The sequence below is a fragment of the Pleurodeles waltl genome, chromosome 8 (genome assembly GCF_031143425.1).
Source record: "Pleurodeles waltl isolate 20211129_DDA chromosome 8, aPleWal1.hap1.20221129, whole genome shotgun sequence".
Lineage (NCBI taxonomy): Eukaryota > Metazoa > Chordata > Amphibia > Caudata > Salamandridae > Pleurodeles > Pleurodeles waltl.
The window spans coordinates 1,258,891,243-1,258,915,895 of NC_090447.1; the positions used below are offsets into that span (position 1 = coordinate 1,258,891,243).

The 24,653-nt window shown below is 43.0% G+C and overlaps 1 protein-coding gene across 1 annotated transcript in view; it reads right to left on the reverse strand.

The window, feature by feature from the left end:
* The window catches only part of LOC138248527 (cilia- and flagella-associated protein 337-like), a 513,680-nt gene that overhangs the window by 50,271 nt on the left and 438,756 nt on the right, over nucleotides 1-24,653 (reverse strand). Inside the window, exon 28 of the mRNA XM_069202182.1 lies at nucleotides 10,676-10,866. Coding sequence (XP_069058283.1) covers nucleotides 10,676-10,866 — 191 coding nt within the window. The remainder of the gene's footprint in view (nucleotides 1-10,675; nucleotides 10,867-24,653) is intronic.

The following is a 24,653-nucleotide window of genomic DNA, read 5'->3' on the forward strand; positions in this document are numbered from 1 at the left end:
GTGGAAAATAACGACGCAAGTCCGTGTGTGCTGAGGAGAAATCGACGCACACACCAGTTTTCCATGTACCTCTTCTCCTGTGGCCCTCTGAGGAGATTTTCCACCAGAAACCAGGTACTTTGTGTTTGAAAGAGACTTTGTTTACTTTCTAAAGACTTAAGACACTTTATATCACTTTTCAGTGATATCTTTACAAATTCATATTGCAACTTTGATCGTTTTGACCTGAAGATAACCAGATAAATATTATATATTGTTCTAAACACTGTGTGGTGTATTTTTGTGGTGTTATGCTATGGTATTGTATGATTTATTGCACAAATGCTTTACACATTGCCTTCTAAGTTAAGCCTGACTGCGCGTGCCAAGCTACCGGAGGGTGAGCACAGGCTGATTTTGAATTGTGTGTGACTTACCCTGACTAGAGTGAGGGTTCTTGCTTGGGCAGAGGGCAACCTGACTGCCAACCAAAAACCCAATTTCTAACAGTTCCTCACTGCGATGTGGGGATCTTTTGATGCCCAGGGAGGCGTGGAAATCCTGGGCTTGCGGGACAAAGTCACAGGATTTGCGTCAATCCGGTAGGCGATATGTCGAATTTTCTGTTGCACGGCAGGCAGTGCGTCGATTCTTCACTAAGGAAGTCGGGCTGTGTGGTTCCAGCTCGTCTGTGCGTCTATACAGTAGGGCTGTGTGTCGAATTTCCAGTCGCAATGCAGGCGCTGCGTCGATCTTTACTGGGGACAGTGGGCTGCGTCATGTGGCTGTGCGGCAATTTTCTCGTTGCAAGGCAGGCTGTGCGGCATTTGTTACAGGCTTTGCATCGATTTTCGGCGCACTGGGAATTTCCTTGAAGAGATAAGGTCTTTTTGGCCCAGAGACTTCAGAAAACAGGAGGCAAGCTCAATTCAAGCCCTTGCAGAGCACTTCTCAGAAAAGTCAGAGGCCAACAAGGCAGCAGTCCTTCACAGCAAAGCAGTCCAGGTGAGTCCTTTGTGCAGCCTGGCAGTTCTTCTTGACAGGTTGCAAGTTCAGGTCCAGAAGTGTCTGATTTGGTGGGATCAGGGACCCAGTTTATATACCTAAAAATGCCTTTGAAGTAGAGGAGACTTCAAAGAGTGGTTTTGAAGTGCACAAGGTCCCCTTTCAGTACAGGTCTGTCTGCCAGAGTCCCAGTAGGGGGTTTGGCAGTCCATTGTGAGAGGACAGGCTACCAGCCTTTGAAATGTAAGTGTTAGGCCCTCCATCCCTTCCCGCCCAGGAAGACCCATTCAGTATGCGTGTGAATGCATGTGTGACTGAGTATCCTGTGTTTGTGGTTGTCTGGGTGAAATGCACAAGGAAGCTGTCAACCAGCCCAGCCCAGACGTTGACTGGAGACAGGCTGTAAGGCACAGATGGATTTCAAGTACAGAGGAATGCTCACTTTCTAAAAGTGGCATTTCTAAACTAGTAATATAAAATCCAACCTCACCAATGAGCAGGCTTTTCCATTACCATTCTGACCATACTAAACATGACCCGTCTACCCCTTTTTGATCTGAATCTACCACTCAAACAGTATATGAAGGCAGACCTAATGCTAGTCTTTGAAAAGAGCAGGCCTCACAGTAGTGGGGAATGAGCTTAGGGGTTTTCCACTATCAGGACATATAAAACACACACTTATATGTCCTTCCTTTTACCTACATAGCACCCTGCCCTATGGGTTACCTAGGGCCTATCTTAGAGGTGACTTATATGTAGTAGAAGGGTAGTTTAAGGCCTGGCAAGTACTTTTAGATGCCAAGTCGAAGTGGCAGTGAAACTGCACACACAGGCCTTGCAATGGCAGGCCTGTGACATGGTTATGGGGCTACTTATGTGGGTGGCACAACCAGGGCTGCAGGCACACTAGCAGCATTTAATTTACAGGCCCTGGGCACATGTAGTGCAGTTTTCTAGGGACTTACAAGTAAATCAAATATGCCAGTTGGGGATGAACCAATGTTACCATGTTTAAGAGAGAGAGAGCATATGAACTTTAGCACTGGTTAGCAGTGGTAAAGTGCACATAGTCCTAAAACGTGCAAAAACACTGTCAATAAAGTGGAGGGAGGCAGGCAAAACATTAGGGGATGACCACCATAAGACGGTCAGGTCTAACAGTGATGCATCTGCGGCGCAGGCTGTCGCTAATCACTATGGAAAAGTTTGTTATATATTGAGGAACACTGATATTATTCTTCAACTTGTGATGCAGAACATTTACCAGATGATTGTTCTCACTATGTAAGCATTTAGAATTTTAGCCAATTGAATTTGCACCAATTTAGAGCTCCAAGAAGCAGTTGACCTTTACAGCAAACATTTTAATTGTAGCAGGAGCATTTTCAACAGGAAATAGAACTCTAATGTAAAAATGTGGATGTGTGTAAGACTGCAAAAGTGACAGTCACATATGGGGACCAGCATATTATGATGTAATAAGGGAACATACCACTTGATAATGCTAGACAACACAATGAAAAGCTGTTTTCTTTCACTTATTTACAGTACACACGATTGGCTAAACACCACCGATTTAAGCTGCAGTTCCAAAGAGGATTTTGTCAAATATTGCTTAAACTATTTCATTATCTATCGTTTATTGACATCTTAAAATCTCTTGACAAAATGCTATTGATAAGTGCCCAGTACAGGAATAGCCCACTTTGTGTGCCGCTAAGGTTATGACGTAGTAATTGATTGTACTTGTGTATTCCCTATTTACTTGGGTGATTTATTTAGTTCCCCAACCTGAAATGTCCTTGTTACTTATCTCATTAATGGTGCTAAGTAATTCTGTAATATCTTGCTAACATATTGACGAGAGTCACAGCTCTGCCCAAAATGTCTGCTTCCTGGTCCATTACTATAGAAGAAGTTATATTCTGGTGGTAGCACGAGGTCAATGACTGGTCCTGAGGATTTTTAAACTAGGGCAGTTGTTCTAAGTGCTAGAACCTGTGCAGGAAAGCTTAGACATTAGAGCTATCCATTAGTTTGACAGTAGTACCTTCTTGCCCATTTCCACTATCCACAAACATTTGTTTGTCAGTTTCTACACAGGCCCACTATGCCAAACTCCACTGCCATATGTAAAACCACTTTCTCCTGGAATGTAAAGCAGGGAACAGAGCTCCACTTTTAATCCAGGACTTCTATATTCATTTTCAGCCCTCTTAGTTTTGATCATATGGGGAGTAGGCCTTTGCTCCTGCTCCAGTCGTGCTCATTTTCTACATTCTATGTGTATGCACATGTGCACGTTATACTTTTTTTTAAATAGGCCATCATTCTTTTGACCCAGAAGGACAAACTACCTATAAAAATGGTAATGCTTTGATTCGAGGAAGCAAGAGCAGTGCTCTGTCAAGTGGGGACCCTTGAAGAGCTGCAGCTAGAATGGGCCATTGGGAACCGTCAGGGCTCGTTCTTGGATGCCCATTCAGCCCTTGAGAACAATGTCTCGCATGGGAAATTTTTCAGTTCTGTCGGTCATTAGTCTGTAGAAAATACAATAAGTGACATGTTATGCATGGCTCTCTTAGGGAGCCTCTATCATTTATTTCAGTTTCTAAAATTCATAACTCACTGCTATTACATAGCAACAGTTGATAACAGAACTCATTACCCACTGTTTTTACGTCATATACCCTTCCAGTCCAGGCTGGCAGAGCTCTCTGAGGGTCTGTCATTGCAGCTCGGTTTGCCTGCTTTAACTAAAAAGCAGAGAGCACAGCTGCAGAAAGGGGGTGAGGAAGGATGGAAGATGGCTGGGGTTGGTTAGGTATTGCAGGTAAAGTTTTTTCTTTACCTTGTGAGCAGGAGAACAGTCTGTATTATGTATGGCTCCCCCATTACTCCTCTACCCCAGTGTAGCAGTTGAAAGCGGGGCAAGACGATTTTAGGGCCTACATAACATGCAATTATAGAGACCTCCACAATCTAAGCGCTGATCGACCTACAGTAAGCTACAGGAAAAAGGTCTGTGGTTAATTAAACTTTTTTTAACAAATTGAAATAATACTGGTTATGTTAAATATGAATGTTGTTTAATTTTCTACATTTATATTAAACAGAGAACGATTGAAAGGGAGGTACAGAATTAATATCTAATTTTAAATTAAACATTTAAGTATTTTAAATATACTAAATTAAAATTCAACTATTTTTCTTAAATGTAAATTATAAAAGTATCACCAAAAGTGAAAACATATATTTTTATCATGTATTAAAATTATCAAAGCTGATGTATAGAATAAATTAAAAATAATCTGTTTTCAACACATATAAATGATACATTAGTTAATTATTAGATGTAAAAAAGTTGATAGAATATTTTGAAATAAATTAATAATTATGTTTTTATTTTTGAACTTTTTTAACAGTAAACTTTATATTTATTTTTAAATATTTCAAGTAATGTTAGTTTATTTTAATGCTAGTTCCTATGAGGTTTTACTTTAAGTCCATACCTTCATTATTGTCCGTAGAAGCGTGTTGCAGTACCAGTGGTTTACCATGTTTGTTGGTGGTCTTACTTCAGCTGTGAGCTGGAGTACATTTACAACTGTTTTGGGCTATTTTTGCCTGTAGTAACTATAAAAGTGCAGTTTGAGGTAGGAATGGGCTTATTTGTTTGTGGATGGGTGGGTGCATGTCACTCCCTAAACCCTTCCCTAGCTCTCCCGAAACCCCTCCTTACTCTTTCCTTAATCCCTCCCCTTTAGTCATATGCATTCCCAATTTTTCAGCCACTTCCATCTGTCCCTCACATTTTTTCTATCAATATGTGCAGTGATTTCCACATTTGGAGCGGATATCTCCTCATAGAAAAGATAAAACCGAGGCAGGCGTAGACCTCTACATGCAGGTATGTGAATATCATTTTGTAGTACAATAGTAGTTCCATCTCCTTCCACCTGAGACACCTGCACTGGCTTCCCGTCAACAAAAGGATCACCTTCCGGCTCCTCACCCACGCACACAAAGCCCTCCACAACAAGGGACCCGAATACTTCAACCGTCGCCTCAGTTTCTACACGCCCACCCGTCAGCTTCGCTCCTCCAACCTCGCACTCGCCGCACCACGGCAGGTGGGAAATCCTTCTCCTACCTGGCGGCCAAGACAATTCCCTCCCCACCAACCTCAGGACCACCCAGGACCACCTCGCATTCCGGAGGCAACTCAAGACCTGGCTCTTCGAGCAGCAGTAACCCCTTCCCCTAGCGCCTTGAGACCCTCACAGGTGAGTAGCACGCTTTATAAATGTTTTTGATTTGATTTGATAGTAGTACTGACGTAGTAGTACTATTGTACTACAAAATGCAGTTTGTTACTAGGGCCCATTAGCTTTGTCAATGGTAACAGTAGTGCTACTTTAGTAGAAAAATGTATTAAACAGACCATTATAAAGTAATTCCAGACACTCAACTCATTTTCACCCAGGTAACAAAGAAAATTACTTTATTTTAATGAATAACATTTGCCCCATCTCTTAAGAATAAAGTGGCTTGCTATCTGGTTGTGATTCAGACTGTAAGCTATTGTCAGTGATTCAACTTCTAAAGCTAGGAAAGAGCCCAGGTTGGGCAGATGTGCCATTAAGTCCCATACAGTGATCTCTAGATTGCTGAGTCCCCTGCTAACCAAATTATTTTCAGAAAAGGTATTGAAAAACCTAAAACATATTCTATCGCCTCAACTTGGATAACACAAATGTGTATGCTAAATAAGGATACTGATGACAACATTAGAGTCCGATATCCCTTACCAATACTAATTTTAATATTTTAACAAACATTTATGAAGCTGAATGGAGAATGCATGCCCAAACTGTTCTACTACTTTAAAGTATGCTTTGTTATAACATCATCTATGGTCTCACAGACCTAAGTATATTTAGTGATGCTTCCATGACAACAATGGGCCTTGACTGGCAGAACGTAATATTCTACCTTGTAACCTGTCTTTAAAAAGTTTCTTTTTGTCCATTCGTTTCATAAAGCTAATGTACACTTTGTATTCAAATTCACACGTTTCCATATTGTACCAATTGTGTCATGTACAGCACATTTTGTCTGGAAAGAAGCACAGGCTAGGATGTCACCTTTTCCCTATCCTTTTTGATTTAGCACTCACATCTCTTGAAGCAACACTTAATGTAGATGCAACTGATGTTGACATATTGACATTTCCCACCATAGTGGTAAGTGTAAGACTCTCCTGAGTGCAAACGAAATGCCTGATTTACACTCAAACTGATGCCTCCCTGTGGCGGGTGTTGGATTTCATTTAAACATATAGTAAGCATAACAAGCCTCCAGGTTCCAAATATGAACATGGAAAAGTCAGCAGCATTACAAACTGCTCCCATGTACACAGTCTTGCCTCCGCAACTTTGCAACTGACTTACAACTAATATGAACAACTTGCAGGTCTGGGTATACAGATACAGATAAAACCTTCTACATTTTTGGTAATCAATTTTAGGGAATCTTTTTCTCAAAAAATGGTCCTTGCTGAATTTCAATTTCTGGGTAAAATAAATATTGTTAAAACTTAGGTATTTACAAGCAAAGATTTGAATATGGCTTATAAAATATTTGGTGATATTTGTGTGGGGTGCTGGTAACAAAACTAAATTATTTTGGTCTTTTCTTGAAATAGGTGTTTCCAAATAAGGATTTGTGTTTCTTGTACATGTACCTTAACGCCTTTAAAATTCAGCATTTGAGCCTAAGTGTGAATTTTGATTCGCACAGTACACCTGTAACATGTTCATGAGGTGATGAGCCTTATATTAAAGAGATGGTCTTTATTTTAAGTAACAGGAGCTATTCGTCTTCCATGCAACAAATGTATGGTCCTAGTTTTTAAAGCTGGGTGAGCATTTTCAAAACATCAACATGTGTGAAGTTCTTCGTAATAAAACCACATTATGGGGATAAGTAGCCCTTCAGTATTGTGCAGGTGTGATCTTCTGGAAATAATGTATTTATATGGGATTTTAAATATTGGGGCAGGCTTGGCAATGCAAATAACCAATGTCAGGTGGCAGATCCCTAAAGCATAAACATGTCATGTCATGTCATGAACATGTTATCTGTGAGAAAGTGTAGATAGCAGCCTCTTAGATAAGCTTAATGTAGAGTTTAAAGGTGACATAGACAGTGCGTCTTCACTTATTTGCACTATTAACTACACATGGTGTACTTCAGCAAAATGCTTGTGATGGCCAAAAATACCAATGAGTTTGCCTATAGAAAGTCCAGTTATAACCTGTGAAAACCTGCGGCTTGTTCGCTTTTGGCCTCTGTTGTGGTGTTGGGGGCCACAAATGTAGTTTCATCCACTATAAGCTTTGTAAGTGTTTACATTTTAAAGAGAGGTAAGTTGCTGTGAAGCTTGAGTAAGGGGCTCTCCACAGGTTCCCATGAGCACAGGTGTGTGCGCACTTGTGGGCTGAGCTAGGAAGACTACTGTTTGCTTCAGCTTGCCATCACGCATAGGTAGCACTGTGTTAGATGAGGCCTAAACTAAATTAATATAATTTAATTGGAGACCAAAAAGGGAATGCAATATACTATTTTTCATAATATAACATGTGTAATGCTTTTGATTATACACTACATGTGTAAATTCTGTTATACTATAATGCCTGATTGGACTGTGATGCAAAAGTCACAGCAACTAATATCCATACCAGTTGTTGAGCCTGGAATACAATTAGGAAGTCGACTTTAACATATTTTAATTCCTGCACATATTTAATAATTGGGTATATTCCTTGAGCTAGGCATAACAAGATTCATAATTCCAGCTGTTTTTTAAGGTGAGTTACTTGCTGTGCTCAACTGGCAGAACTAAGACCCTGGGGCTGGTTAAAACTCTCTACAGCTATTAGCAAGAACTCCCAGTGAATTGGCTTGGAGGATTGTTCCCACGTGGGGCAAACATAGAAAAGGCAGATATCTGACTCTAATACTCACAGGAGATTCTTTGAAGTCTTGGAGGAAGAAACCAGAAAGACCAGAGTGGGTAGGCCTGGCTCAGAGAAAGTGATGTGCCATAGTTTCATAAGGAGATGTGATTTAGAAACATTCCTGAAGTGCAGTACAGGGGTGGGACAGACAATTGACTGGGTTCTGAAAGTGACAGGAGGAAGTGAAGTTATAATGTGGTACCACAAAATGAAAGAAACCTATCTCCCTTTCTACGTCACTGTGCAGTCTCAGACAGCTGAGAAGGAGAATGTGAAAATCAGCAGAAGCATCAGCCTAAGTTCATGCTACTCTGGCAGGAGACTGGAACCCCCTGACTTGCGGTCTTAACTTTTGTGGGCCTTTTAGAGTTTTTGGACTCCCTCTCAGGGCCACAAGAGAGTGGGTATGCTGAGGACCCTGATGAATGGGGTTTGCTGAAGGAGTGGACCTTTCTTCCTGGAGGTGGAAGGATCATGTTTGGAAGACAAATAATGGTTCTGCAAGCATTAAGGAGCTTCACTGAGTTGCAATTTAACAGAGATTCGATAATGAATGTCCATGCATGCATGAAGGAGCTATCACCAAGTTACACTTTTGCAGAGACTCTCTTGACTTTGACAGAGGCCTGGACTCAGTTGGGTTAGTTGAGTAGAAGCATGAGTGCCAGGAGGTCCAAAAGTTCTACTAAGGGCTGTCAGGGTGGGTTGGGTCCTGAGAACTCTTTTCAGAGAAAGAGTGTAGGGAAAGAAACATAGGAAACATGCTTCTACGTCCTCAAACAATATATTTTATGAATAGAATCTGCCACTGGTATTCTCAAGTCAGGTGGCGAGCCATAGGCCTGATAGTCCGAAAGTAGTGGTAGGTTGTGGTGTTAACCCCTGAGAAGACAAAAGAAAGAGTGGTGAGTGCCCTGGTTTTCTTGGTTGGGCAAAATAATAATTCTGCTGAAGTCAGAGAGAGTGGGGTGGACTCCCTAGGTTCCTGGGTTGGTTTAGTAAGGGACCATGTGACTGGGGATAAAATAGGTTACTGCCCAAGGGAAGTGAATGATGTAATTCTTGGCAAAAAATTGAGAGTCCCTGAGATGTCAGCTTTGGCTTTGCTCAGCCAGATGGCAGCTCAGGTAGGTCATAAGGGGCTAGACCCTAAGGATAATGGGAAGAGGCCCAGGAGAAGTGGGTGACACTGACAAAGTCAGTTGGCCAGGCTATCCCTGGTGCAGAGACGAGGGACCCTGAGCAGAATACTGGAGATTTGCCAGACACTTTTGTTAAGGATAATCACTCTGAGCTTTCAGACAGGCAGGCTTTGAAGGACTCCGCCTCAGTAGTCTCCTAAAAGGTGGACCGTGGGTGTGGGGGACCATGGGCCCCCCCTCTGAAGCTCAGATATTGCTAGGTGCAAGTTCAGCTGCTGGGGTTAGCCACTGAGCTGGGGTAGTAGAAAGAAACTGTGAGCACCTCCAGGGTGAGCAGTCAGATTTCACAGGGAGATCACTGGGATTCTTCCTTGGACTTCACCGTGATCCCTGAAGTTACTAGAGATTGTGGTTTTCCAGGTGAGGCCTGAACCACTGTTCAGTGGCGCTCCCATAGAACCCAGTATGTCTCACGAGTTTGGAGGACCTACACAATTTTCTCACGGAGGACAGATGATACAGTGGTCCTGTGCTGCTTTAACGGGAATAGAGCTAACCAAGACAGTGTTGTGCATGGTCTTCAGGTGTGAGATGTCAACCCAGTTGATGGTTGACCATATCCTTACATCTGAGTGGGGTAATGGATGGGCTTTTTTAGCAGAAAGGCAGGTTACTTGTTGTTATAAAAAACTACAGTATAACATACGCTCATAGTGAAGAACAATTGAGAGACTGACAGGTCTAACTGACCGTAGGTAGAAAAAAAGAATAATAAACTCACAAGGATGACCTGTTTAGCTTTCTCTTGATGCAACTATTCAAAAAGTCTAATTTCAGTTTATAACTATGATAATGACTTTAGTGTACGTCAAGACACTCTGTGAGCATGCCTGGGCCCAATACATAACATGACAGTCTTATTCATGACAGGATATTCCTTAAAGTACATTTTAAAATAACACTGTATATTTGATGGGTATTCCTTCTCCTGGGACAATATTATGATGGGCATCACTAGTCTCTCATTGTTTCAAATCCACAGAATGTCTTCTTTTACATGGTTATGTTCCTGCTATGCACATATGGTTCTAAGTCCAGCCAAGCACACCTGTTTATTTTCTGAAGGGAATAAAAGTGTTTTGCAGCTGCACAGTGCTATTGAATCTGAAGCACTCCAGGAAACTGTGAAGCGTCTGGTGAATTCATGAACGTCTATCAGATCTGCCCTTAAGAAAGAGCTGTTGAAAGATGCTACTTAGACGAAGGTTGTGCTCTCCATGACTGACCATGTAATGTAATCTAATAAATAATCAGATACTATCTACCTTCTGTGAATGGTGTCACTTTAGTTGACAGGAGGCCTGGCCTACTTACTGCTCAAATCCAGTGAGGTGAGAGTAAATGTACTAACAATGTGACAGGCGTAAACCAGTTAATTGTATTATCTATAGAGATGAATGAGCTTATAGTTTGTTTTATAAGGCACCTAATATATCATCACATAACTACTTATAATGTACCAACCTTAGTATTAGACCGTCCTTTTGATACCTCTTTTCTGTCTGTAGTTGTCTCCTGCAGGGTAGAAGATTCATCCTCTAAGATTGGATGTACAGGCATGCTTTCTGGGTCCACAAGGATTTCATAAGGAACCATGGGATGTTTCCATGAGGCCGGGGTGAATATCTCCCAGGGTTCCAGCTGCCCAAATGTTCCTAGAAATTCCATCAAGATCCAGTTATGAGAGATAGAGTTCTGATTCATATCTACATTTTGATGCTTAGTTAACATAAACAAGGGACTTGGAAACCCAGCATATTGTACAATAAACCAAATGTTAATTGCCAGCACTGATAATTCACCTAGCTGTAACCTAATCAACACTGTATCACAGTGGACTTTAAGGGTGACCTCTGAAGGAAGATACTGACAGTCACAACTGATGAGGTTTTCTTTTCAAACTCCACACTTACCTGAAAGAAGAGTAGTAAAGCTACTTCAGTTCTCTGAGATTCCAGTTTCATATGGCAAAAAGGAGGCTAACCCTTTGTGACCAAATTCTCTTAGATTCCTTAGAAACTTTCTGGAAAGCACTTTAAACATGTGTTATACATGTTGTTTCATGTGTGTGCACTGTGGCTTCCTCTTCACATCTTTTATAGCAGATTCCTGTGTTAGGGGTGGATTATTAGCGGGAAATATGGATTGTTATTGATGGGATGAAAGCCTCTTCTCTCTGGCTCAGCGAGGGAAGCATGTGCTGTTGAAATCTATCAAGCAACAACAACAACAAGGTGATGGATTGAATGATTTAATTAATCTCAGCCACTCACAATCGCTTGTGCAGTATACAAATTCATTGTTTTTCACCCACCATGCCGCTCTAGACAAAGGCCTGTCTTATACAAATCAATACTGACCCTGCTCATCTTGGGAACCGTTCATCCAAAACAGCTCAGTGAAGCCCCCTACAAAAGTGAACACAACATACTCTAGACTGGTTTCAACAAACTTAGGCTTTATGAGTTGAGGTATGGCTTGCGGCCTACAGCACAGTGAGCAGGGAATCCATGTCTTGGCATACCCATCATAGTTAGGGCATAAACTGCAACAACAACAAGGTGATAGATGGAATGCTTGAATGAATCTTAGCCACTAGCAATGAATCGAGCTGCATTCCGGTCCATCTGTTTTTGCCCATCATGCCACTCTAGGCATAAACCCACCTTATATAAATCAGCACTGACCCGGCTCCTCATAGGAACAGTCTATCAAGAACTGCTAGGCAAGTACCCCCGCAGAAATGACCACAAGCAACCCCAGACCAGTTTAGTCCTACTTAGGTCTCATCAGTGAGGTGATGCCAAAATCCTATGGCACATTGAATACTGAACCCATGTCTGGGCATAGCCATCACAATAGAGTGTAAACTACATCAGCAACAAGGTGATGGATGGAATAATTGTTCCTATTTGAGCAGGACCAAGATTGATTTGCATAAGGTGTGTCTCTGTTTAGAATTGTACAGTGGGCGAAAAACAATAGTCTGGAATGCTGCCCAGAGCTATTGCCAGTGTCTGAAAATGACTCAAGCATTCCTTCCATCAACTTATTGTTTTTGCAGCTGACATGTAACAATGCCGCAATATCCAGTCCTAGAGATGCCAACCCAACATTTCAACACATACAACCAAACTCTATATTGAAAACAATTTGGAAGAGTATGGTGAATGTTTCTCAGCTTCTTTAACGGAAGTGGCAGTGGCAAAAACCTGCAAAGAAATAATTTCATGCTTTTTTTTGCATGGTCTCACTTTCCTTGTAGCTGGTGCCAGTTTCAGAATTCAACATCCGGGGATATGAAGAGTGAAAAGTAGACCCTAACTAGGTATGAACTAACCAAAAGGAAGAACTGGAAGCTAAATGATGGTCTGTCATTTCTTCTACTTAGTCCTATATCTCTCATGTGATTTGATGGCCAAGGGATGTTGTGAAAGGCAGGCAGCTGTGGAAGGATGCAATATAATGATATTGTGAATGGCTATTCTTACCTTCTTGCTTCAGTTTTGGCATGTCCTCACTGAAAACAGGGATACATTTCTCACTGTGGGTATAAGTGTTTTGTGCCAGACGTGGCAGGGCCGTTACTGGGCTCTGGCCATCTCCAGGGGTCTTATTTGTGCGTGTTACTGATCTAAAATATAGTGGAAGCTGTTTTTCATGGATGTTGACTTGCATGTCCAGTCTTAGGGCCTGATTACAAGAGTGGCGGTCTTATAACTGCCACAATTGCGGTGGCGGTCTGGACCGTTCTGGATGTGGAGGCCCGACCGCCACATAACAAATGATCTCCAGGAAGCCGCCAGCACCGCCTGGATCTTGGATCCCAGCATTTGGTGTTGACGGATATTCTAATCGACCAGAGCAGAGCTGCAAGCAGAGCTGCTCCAGGGATTATCACCTTGCAGTAACACCGCCATAAAAAGGCTGGCGGAGAACAGGTGCAGGAGGCCACGGGGGGGCCCCTGAACTGCCTATACACTTGGCATGGGCAATGCATGGTCTCCCCTTCCCAGCAACCTCGCAGTGTTCACTGTCTGCTTTGCTTTGCAGACAGTGAACATTGCGAGGGTGCTTGTGCACCCTGCTGGCTACAGCATTGTTGCCTGCACAATTATGATCCGGAGACAATGCTGTAGCCTGTTTCCCACTGGGCTTACGGGCGGAAACTTAGGTTTCTGCCCGCCGACCTAGCGGGAAACCCTTAATAACTCTGGCGGGGAGGTTGCTGCCTAGGTGACGGCCACCCTGTCAGGAGTTTCACAGATAGAGTTTTCCGTCCGCCAAACTCAAAATGATTTCCTTAGTGTCTGTATCTGTATGTAAGTGATAATTATTGTCTTTAGACATTTTAGGGGCGAACTGTATAGTCGGGCATAGGGCTAAATACATACTGTCTACATTGATGTATTTCTGGGGTTTTTAGCCTATACTGCCCTAGTTCCAAGACTGGTGATTGACTACTTTTTTTTTTAACAGAAAGCATTTTATTTGTTTTTCAACACAAACAGAACAACAACACTGTTTGTTGGTCCACACAGGGAACCTGTAGCAAGGATTCATAGAAAATGTATACTTTTGGCCTCCCCCACTTCCAAACTTCAAGACTCTTCGAGACCGTAATAGGACCACCATTTGCCCCACACCCTTGCATGTTTCTTTGGGCATTCCCTTGTTATACAAATGCGTTCATCCAACTTTGCCCAGCGTCCACCATTCATTCTCGGAGCTGTGGGAATTACACTTTTTTCCAGTGTCATGCAATTTCTCTCTTTGACAAGAGCGTCCCTATCTCCACCTGGATTCAGTCTACCCTGGGTCCCCCCAATTTGTCTAGGATCCACAGTAATGCAATTTTGGGTGAAGCCTTGATTCTTTGTCCCATAGCATCAGAGAGAGTTTGGAAGATTTCTAGCCAGTATCGTTGAAGACGAGGGCATTTCCACAATATATATGAAAGAAGTCCCTATGTTGGCTTGACACCTGGTGCAGGTGGGCTCCAGGATTCTCCTCACTTTCCAATGTCTTTTAGGGGTAAAATAGGTGCAGTGTAGGTAACATATTGCAATGAGGTGTAATCTATCTTATACTGCCAGAATGTGCAGTGCCGTACTGGCTTTAGTCCACTCCACATCCTCCAAAGTTCCAACCTAAACCTCCCAACGTGCCTCTGAGGTGTGACAGACTACAGGGCGCGTGGTTAACCAGGGAAGTTCCCCTCTTCCCTACAGGTCTCAGGAGTAACTGAGCCTCCTTGGGTTGTATTCAGGGGCACTGTGAGAGCCTCACAGTGGTCCACTAAGGTCTGTCCAAGGTGGAGATAGCAGTAAAACTGGGACTTGAGGAGAGAGAATTCTGACTGAAGGGTAGAAAAGGATTATAGCTAATTGCCACACATCACCCAATTTCGACAACCCTATCCTATCTCAGTCCCTAAAGTCTCCCATCTGCATCTCCTGAATCATCCCTTATCCTTCCAGAGAGATGTCTCCAGCGTAGTCCTGTGGTCCCAATTAATCCCGTGCAACGCGGCCCTCCATGTCTGGAACACCACCCCGGTCCTTTCAGCAAGGGATTGCGATATGGGTGACCCACATAGAAGGACTGTGAGGTTGTCTAGGCCTATCAATGTAATTTAAATCCTGAAGCCCAGGTCTGCCGCCCACCCTCCATGCACCTAGCTGTTCACCACCAGTGTTTGTGCAGCCCAGTAGTAGAGATAAATACCCATCATGGCCAAGCCACCATTGAATGTCGATGTAACACTCTTGGGAAAGGAGATCCTGTGAGGCTTGCCAGCCAGAATAAAGTTACAAACTTTGTCATTAATAGTGCCCAACCAGTGATTTGGGACCAAGAAGGGGTAGTTTTGGATGGTGTACAAGAGGTGTGGAAGGATCATCGTTTTGTACAGAGCTACTCCCCCTAATAGCTTGAGCACCAGCTTGGTCCACCTATTATTATCTAGTTCCAATGTTCGTACTAAAGGTCTGAGATTAAGGATCCATGTTAAGTCTGGGTCCCAAGACATCTGGATGCCCAGGCGTCGGAAGCTGAGGCACCTTATAGGGAAGCCTGGGTGCCAGTTTTCATCTTCTCTGTCTCCCCGCAGTGGGGTTAGCAACAATTTAGACCAGTTTACCTTCAACCAGGAAGTGGACTCAAAAGTGTCTAGTCTAGAATGAGCTAGCCACAAACAGGAGTATGTCATCCGCATATAGCGATATTCTGTCCTGAAAGACAAACCCCCATTTGAACCCTCAGAACTGGGCAATGCACCTTATCCATGCCACTAAGGGTTCCATTGCCAGGGCAAACCGAAATGGTGAGAGGGGTCAACCCTGTCTCTTCTGGTCAAAAACATGGGGGATGCCACTCCATTCACTCTTACCTGTGCCTGCGGTTTGGCATACAAAACCTGAATGTAGGATAGGAATCATGTGCCAAAGCTCAGTTTTGCCAAGATTTCCTGCAGGAAAGACCAATCCAGCGAGTTAAAGGCTTTCTGGAAGCCAAGAAGCAGAAAGGCGGTGAAGCAGTGCAACTACCAAAACTGGGCCAGGGACAAGTAAACCCTCCTGATGAAGTGGGCCCCTGTGGGGGATAAATCTGCATTGGCCTAGGTGGAAACGTCTGGCCAGGATGTGAGTAAGTCTGAGTGCCAGCACATTGGTGTATAATTTAACCTCGGTGTTCATGAGGGAGATGGGCTGGTAGGAGTAACCTCTGCCATGTTTCAATATACCACAATGGTGGCTAGGTCTGTCTCTGCTGGGAAGTATGCATTGCATTTTATGGTATGAGATATAGGTGATGCTCCTGCTGGCAATGTGTGTCACCTGGACTAGTTGTGATGCAGTGAATCTGCCCTTGTAAGTGCCGTTTCATTAGCTGTAAACTATCTGTAACATATCTAATCCTCTTGCTATAATGCACACATTTTCTACCTGAGCATTCTAGGACATATATTTCTGAAGAAGGAATTTTGTTTCCTGATATATAGACACAAATCCATACATGCCAATATTTTAGAAAAGTAAAGTGGGAGATTTTGAAAAAATAATCAGGGGAATGTATTTTCTTCACTGACTTTTGGGGCTTCCAAACTGTTCAGAGTGCCCCCGATCTGTGAGATAGACTCAGGAGCTTCTCTGCACATTCTGCGGGGGCATCTCATTCCAAACTCTTCAGAGGGCCCCCTATTGGTGAGATATGGGAGACTCAGGAGCTTCTCTGCACATTCTGCAGGAGGCATCATTCCAGATTATGCTACTGATTTCATGGTCAAGAGGCACTTACTATATATGGTGCCAGGTGAGTGGGTGTGATACTTAGGACCTTATTTATACTTTTTGGTGCAAAACTGCACTAACGCAGTTTTGCACCAAAATGTTTTGCACCGGCTTGCACCATTTTTTAGCACCAGCTGGGCACCATATTTATGGAATGGTGTAAGCCGGTGCAAAGGGTAGGCTAGCGTAAAGAAAAAAGTATGTTAGGCAGGTTAGAGTCAAAATAAATGTCTCTAACCAGATTAGCGTAATTTTTTGATGCTAAGGGGCATATTTCTACTCTGTTTGCACTGAATTAGCATCACTTTTTTTTACTCTTAGACCCGTTTAGCACCAAATTTATGGAGTTATAGTCATTTTTTTAAAGTGGATACCTATCTTGCCTTAATGAGATGCAAGATAGGCGTTCCCGTGCAAAAAATGACTCTATGGCCTTAACTCCATATTTATACTCCCATGCAAAAATGGTGCAAGGGAGGGAGGGGGGGGTCAACAAATGGGGCAAAGCTTGCTTTGCCCCATTGTTTAAAGCCTGGGTAAGGGCAGGAGTTAAGGGACCAGTGTGCCTATTTCCACAGTGGAACACCATAGAATAAGCCCACAGGTGCCCTCCCCAGTCCTCAGGGGCACCCCCACCTACACCAGAGGGACTGTGGAGGATGGGGGACCCCACCCCAGGTAAGTACAGGTAAGATTGAATTTTATTTTTGAAAGTGCCATATGGGGCCCTGAAATGGGCCCCATACGTGGCACAGGGTGCAATGGCCATGCCCAGGGGACCCTTGTCCTCTGTGCTGGCCATTGGGGTGGTGGGCGTGACTCCTGCCTTTTCTAAAGCAGGAGTCATGTGGCATGGTAGGTTTAGCACCATAAAATGACGCTAATCTGGTTCGAGTCATTTTTATTTACTCTAACCTGCCAAAAGTCATTTTTTGGTGCTAAACCCTCTTCTTCTATACTGCCAGCCCCACCCGACTAAAGTCACTTTTTTCTTTTACTCTAGCCTACCCTTTGCACCGGCTTGCACCATTCCATAAATATGGTGCCCGGCTGGTGCACAGAAATGGTGCAAGCCGGTGCTAAACTTTTTGGTGCAAAACTGAGTTAGTGCAGTTTTGCAGCAAAAACTCTAAATAAGGGCCAATATTTTGTAAGTTTGCGCCACTTTTGCATCAAAAAATGAGGTTAATGCGGCGCAAAAAAAATATAAATCAGGGCCTTGGTGCTAGACGGGTCTAGCACCAAAGTATAAATATGGAGTTAGTTTTGCACCGAATTAGAGTAAAAAAAATGACACTAATTCGGTGCAGAGTATAAATATGCCGCAGAGTATAAATATGCCCCTAAATATGGCGTTAAGGCCATAGAGTCATTTTTTGCACGGGAACACCTACCTTGCATCTCATTAAGGCAAGGTAGGTCTCCAATTCCAGAAAATGACTTTAATTCCAAAAATTTGGCGCTAGACCGGTCTAGCACTAAAGTATAAATATGGAGTTAGTTTTGCACTGAATTAGAGTTAAAAAAAATGACGCTAATTCGGTGCAAACAGTGTATAAATATGCCCCTTAGTAACATAATGTGTTTTTGTAATCCTGGCTTGTACTTAGCAGGGGCTTTGACATCCATGTATTTGCTCTATTGACATAGGCATACTTTGGTTTTTCCTTTGATGTTTGGTAAAATAAACAGTTGGGACAGTTGGAATGTTGCAGATTTGGTTTCATGACTTGCTTGAATAAACTCTATATTAGATGGCTATTTTAAAACACACTGGCCCTCATTTATGAAACCATTGTACGGTTGGTAAGGCTCTGAATCCTAAAATCAGAGCCAGATGTTATTGAATCTTACCAAATTGCAATTTGGGTTTGGGAATAAATACCCAGTCGGTACTAAGAAGGGGTGTGTTAAGGGCATGCCTTCCAGATACCGATTCCCTTAGAGATGTATTAATGTTTTGCAACAGAAATCCAGGCACAAAACATTAATATTTTACCACCTCCCAAAGGAGGTGATAAGCCATTCACAAATGGAAATGGGTCATAAGAACCACTGCCTGATCATGAAAAGAGGTTTGTATAATTTGTTTATTTTTTTACATTCACTTCATTTCCCTTTGAGGAAAACAGGATGCATTAAAAAAATATATATTTTATTGAAAACAATCACAGACATGGTGGTCTGCTAACCCAGCAGGCCTTCATGCCTGTCACTTTAGCCAATCATAGTGGGTCTCAATTTATGACCTACCTCATGCATATTAATGAGGTAGGTTGAAGTGCGACCCACTACGAATAGGTATTTTGAAAACCAACATATTAATACATAGGTCGGTTCTCAAAATACCAATTGATTTGTAAAAAGTCAGTGTGCAAATTGCGACCACTTTTAACAAATCCACTTTTGTACATTCCATTTAAGTAATCGCTAATTGCTAATCATTATTTGTCGCAATTTATGATTCCTTCAAAATGAAATCTTTGTACATAAGGCCAAAGTGTTTATTAACTTAAACATATATACCTATTTTATTGTATGCCCAAAATATTTCCAGCAGGTTATATTTTTCACATTGATAAATGTAATATTAACACCGGTTTTGTTGGCTTCTCCACGCTACTCAGGACAAAAAAGCTTTTAATTGTCATGTTATGCTTTACAAATCAGCACATCATCTACTCTCTGTTTGGAAATAATCTGACAATATGATCATGTGCAATTATGATTTGTCATTGTATATAAATTCAAAGCCTACGAAATTAATTTTAAATAAATTGTTAGTTTAGTAGAATTTAAGTTTCACTTTTAAACAGAAAAGGCACTTTATATACATAAGAACCACACAAAGGCCACATAAAATCTGCCAAGATATTTTGTGATAGAACATATCAATTGACCTGTTAATGTACCAATGGTCTCTGCCCACCACAGGATTGTTCATGGTTTTACAAATGACAGCTCAGATTCGTTACACACTATGTAGATCATATCACATATGACACGTATAAAAATAATATGCCTTTTTTAATGACGCCAGTGGAACGTGGAACAGTCTTCTGCTAAGCACTAAACCTGCTGGCTCACTCAAATGTTTCTGGAAAGAACTGAATACTTGGCTGTTGAAACCCTGAAATTACTTAGACCAACACCTAGAGAGCATTTCCATGGAATTCAGATCTAAATATGCCAGATAATCACCTAAGTACAATTTTAATAATAATAAGGTATCCAAAAGGTCATTGCTTTTGAACAGAACACTAAACTTTCAGGAATATTAAATATTGGATTCCAGATTGATCAATGGCATTTACATTATGTTGTTTACTGGGAAGGGTAAATCACTTAGGGCTGTCCATGAAAAGACATTGGGGTATTGTTATACTTGTTTTGCGCTGAATTTGCGTCTTCTTTTTCTTTACGCAAATTGGGTGCAAAACTAATTCCATATTTATACTTTGCAGCTAAACCCGTCTAGTGGCAACGTTATGGAGTTAAAGTCATTTTTTGGACATGGAAACCTACTTTGCATCAATGAGATGCAAGGTAGGCGTTCCCGCGCAAAAAATGACTCTATGGACTTAGCGCCATATTTATCCCCGTGCTAAAATCACGCACGGGGGAGGAGGGGTCAAATAATGGTGCCAAACTTGCTTGGCACCATTATTTAACGCCTGGGTCAGGGCAGGCATTAGGGGACCAGTGGGCCTATTTCCATGGTGGAATACCATGGAATAAACCCACAGGTGCCCTCCCCGGGACACACCCACCCACACAAGTGGGACAGCGGAGGATGGGGAAACCCCATCGCAGGTAAGTACAGGTAAGTTTTTTTTTTTTTTTAAGTGCAATTGGGGGCCTTGAAATGCCCCCGCCTAAATGGCACTGGGTGCAATGGCCATGCCCAGGGGACCCTGGTCCCCTGTGCTGGCCACTGGGGTGGTGGGCATGACTCTTGTTTTTTCTAACATGAGAGTCATGTGGTATGCATGGTTTTGCATCAAAAAATGGCATTAGGCTGGTTAGAGTCTTTTTTTTTACTCTAACCTGCCTAACGTCATTTTTTGGTGCAAAACCCCTTTCTCCCATACTGCCACCCACAACCAGCTAACGTTGTTTTTTTTTTACGGTAGCCTACCCTTTGTGCTGGTGCAAAACCTTTTGATGCAAAACTGCATTTGTGCAGTTTTGCACCAAAAAGTATAAATATGCCCCATGGAGGCATAGAGGCAAACCAAATAAGTAAAAATATTCATTTATTGGATTCTAGTAAATCTGGAGCTCCCACTTCCCACAAAAGAAGGAGATTCTTGAGGGTGACGGCTGTCAAAGGCTGGCTGGCTAGCTGCTTTTATGTTGAAGCACTGGAGCACGGTGTCTGCCAAAGTTTTCATATTAAAGGGATGGGAAACAGTTGTGCAAAATGGGAAAACCCAGAAATACATAAATATTTATCCAGAGAGAGTATCATCATAACTAATCCCCATAGGGATTTGCCTGGGGTGTCTCTAAAGTGATACCTGGTCTTCTGCCTGTCCTATAGTGTTGTGTTAAATTGTAGTGTTTAAGCAGTTTGCTGTTTTTCGGATAGATGGAGGTAGCAATGCAAAAGTCAAAGAAGATGTGGATTTTGAATCACAGACACACTAAGGGCCATATTTATACTTTTTGACGCAAAACTGCGCCAATGCAGTTTTGCGTCAAAAAGTTTAACGCCAGCTAGTGCCGTTTCTTTGTGCCACCCGGGCGTCAAATTTATACTTTGACGCTCCGTGGCACAAACCACTGGTTAGAGTAATTTTTTTTTTACTCTAACCATTGCGCCACGTCGTAAAGCAAAATTACATTAACGGGGAGAAAATTACTTTAATCTGGTTTACGACATCACAAACCGGATACGTGCCATTTCCCTTGTAATAGCATCAAAAAGCGGCGCAAACACAGCAAAATGTGCTAAGGAGCCCCAAAATGTATTCCAGAAGCCAGGAGAGACCCCAATCGACTAGGAACCAGTCAGGAGGACCCAGACAAGACCCAGGAGAGGGAGAAGAAGAAAAGGAAGTGTTGTTTCAGTGCAGAGGAGCAGGAAATACTGGTGAAAGAGGTGACGGAACACCAGCATCAACTTTTTGTCACCTCAAAATTGCCAATTGGGATGAGGGAGGCAATTTGGAAACAAATTGTGGACAAGATAAACAGTGTGGCAGAAGTACGGAGAACAGTCACTGAGTGCAAGAAATGCTGGCATGACTGCAAGCACAGGACCAAGGAAAAAATGGCAAGGAACAGGAAGGCAGCACTGCAGGCTGGAGTCCAGCACCTCAGGAGGCCCTGGACCAGATGGAGGAGATGGTGGCAGCCGTCATCCCAGAGGAGATCGTGACAGGGATTCAAGGACAGGACAGAGCAGACTACCAGGAAACAACACAGATGCAGGGTAAGTTGCATGGGGGACAAAAATGCCTAAATGTTACCTGCAAGCAGGGGGAGGGACATACCTACCACACAATGCATGTCAGCCATGAAAATAAGGCAGTGGAAAGGGCAAAGGGGCACAGGTGCATGGGCTGTGCAGGGGAAACCAGGGGCACAGCACAACACTACACCAGCAACCTTTGCATGGGGGTACTCTGCCATGCCAAGGCTGTTGGAAAGGCCAAGCCAGTCCAGGAGAGTAGGGTAGAACGTAAAACTTGCCTGCTGTCACAGGACAGCTTGTATTGTCACAACATGAACTAGGGCTCAATTTCCAGTCTCAGGCCATATCCGCAAGTGGCATGTACCATTGATAACAGTTACCACTGCCACCTGTGCTGTGTGTGCTGGTCAAGTAGCAAATGGCAGTTAGGTGCCCATGGATCAAACACACCCAAAAGAGAGGGTTCAGGATGACGTTATACATTCCCCTGTAATTCCTAACAAAGTGTAAATCCTGTCAAATGTTCATGTCTGTAGACACAATAAACATCAGGTATTGTTACTTACATTATGAAGTACACAGCAATAATGTTATACCCATGCTACACATTCTAGGGTCTACCCCGTGCTTGTGTTACAATAGCTGCAATGCCACCTTGCAACATCCCAACTGTCATACTGCTAAGACTACAGCATTGAGGGGGAGGACATATGTGTCTAGCTAGTTAAAAACACCCGCACAGTTGTAAGAGGAAATGGAACACTGCCAGGCCTATCAGTGCAATCCAATGTAGCACACATTCGCCAACATCAACATGACACACTACCAATGCTGACACCTGTATCGTGCCATGCCAATGCTATAGATAGTATGTGCTTGGTCTCAGCAACATATAGGTGTATGTGAAATGTCATAGACTGGGTCAGTCCCATATTGTCAAGTGTGGTGCAAGTGGCATCAGAACACCCACAGCCATTGCAAGGCCTCACCATGCTAATGGAAGTAGAGGGAGAGTTGAGTGGGACAAGAAGGTGGCAACATACAATTTGGACAGAACCTACACCTAGAGGATGTGACACAGACAATTCCCCAAACTGCCCACACTACATGTGACATGACAGGAACAATGAACAGGAACCAAGATTACAATGTCTCACTAAAAGGAAGTAATGTGACATCACATTACAACTGCCACAACACAGACACACTAATTGAACAATATCTCATTGCAGAGGATGATGGCTCTCCTGTGGATATGCCTGTCCTGGTCTTCCCTGATGACATGGATGATGGGCTGACAAACATTAGCCAGCAGACCCTCCAAGATGTCCTTGGAACACTCCAGACCCCACCTTCAGTCGCAAGGAGGAGTACAGATGCAGGAACCACCACATAGGACCCACCCACCACCCCGATAGTACGACCTGCCAGCTCCAACCCAGCTGAGGACTCTAAGGACACTGGTACCACCTTTGAGAGGAAAGTAGTGGGAGTACAGCGGGAGCTGGCCAAGGAGGTGCGGGTGGGGATGCAAAATATGGCAGCCATCCCTGAGGGGATGCGCACGTGCATGATGTCATCTGCAGCCATGCAAGCGCTACCATCCCTCCTGCAAGGACTACAACAATGTGTGAGGGATTTCACCACAGAAGTTAGGGAGTTGTCACAACACCTGGCACCCCAAACCTTTCACTGCGTGCACGAATGCAATCATGAACCCCTCAGGGCCGACCTGGCTGCCTACCACAGTGATGTAGCTGCTATACTCAAGAACCAGCAGCTCCTCCTTGCTGCAGTAATGCCTTTAATAGCCCCACAGTTGGCAGCTACTGGGAATTCTGACTCCACGTCTTCAAACACTGAAGTGTGTGTTGCCCCTTCAAACCCACCACCACCAAGGGCAGAGGAGACGACACACACATCAGAAGATGAAGACGTGGAACAGATCACCTTCACCCGTAGGCGTACCCGGTAGCACAAGTCCATGCCACATGGGCACTGATTTCCTAGGTCCTGTGCTTGTTAACATGCCACTCTTGCTACAGTTGGTAACATGCACTGTTCTCCAGCACTGTGTACCTTACCACTATGCACTGCAATTGTCCCTTACTACCTCATTGGCAATTCATGTTCCTCTGCACTGAACGACACTTCACCACAGCATGTCCAATGACATTGTCCTCACCATTGCACTTGTGTTGCTTCACAATTTAAGGTGTCACACTAATGGACTTACAATCCTGGACTACGTAAATATTGCACTAAAACACTTTAAAATAGATAGCACTTACACAACCACCTTGTGTCTGTGTAATGTGACACATCAACTGTGTAGGAGATCTGTGATGTATGTAACATGTCAATGGCCATAGAATGTCAATACAACAGTGTAGAAAGAATGTGGGCTGATAACTATGCACTGGGGTCTGGATTTTATCATCATCTGGGCTTCCTCAGGCTTATTTCTGAAGTTAAAAGAGAACAAACAGTATAATGCTGTGTTGAACTGAAAAAGCCAGCTCCAAAGTATGTAAAGTATGAAACACAATGTGGCCAACATTCCCTTCAAGACAATCTTTATGTATGTGACATCTGACTATAAAATGTTATCTCACACACACACACCATACAGCAGGAATGGATGTGTACGAGTGTATGGACAATTATGTAACCTGGGAGTACAATGTAATAAATGATAGGTGTGAGTTATGTATACAGAACTTCGTAAGAT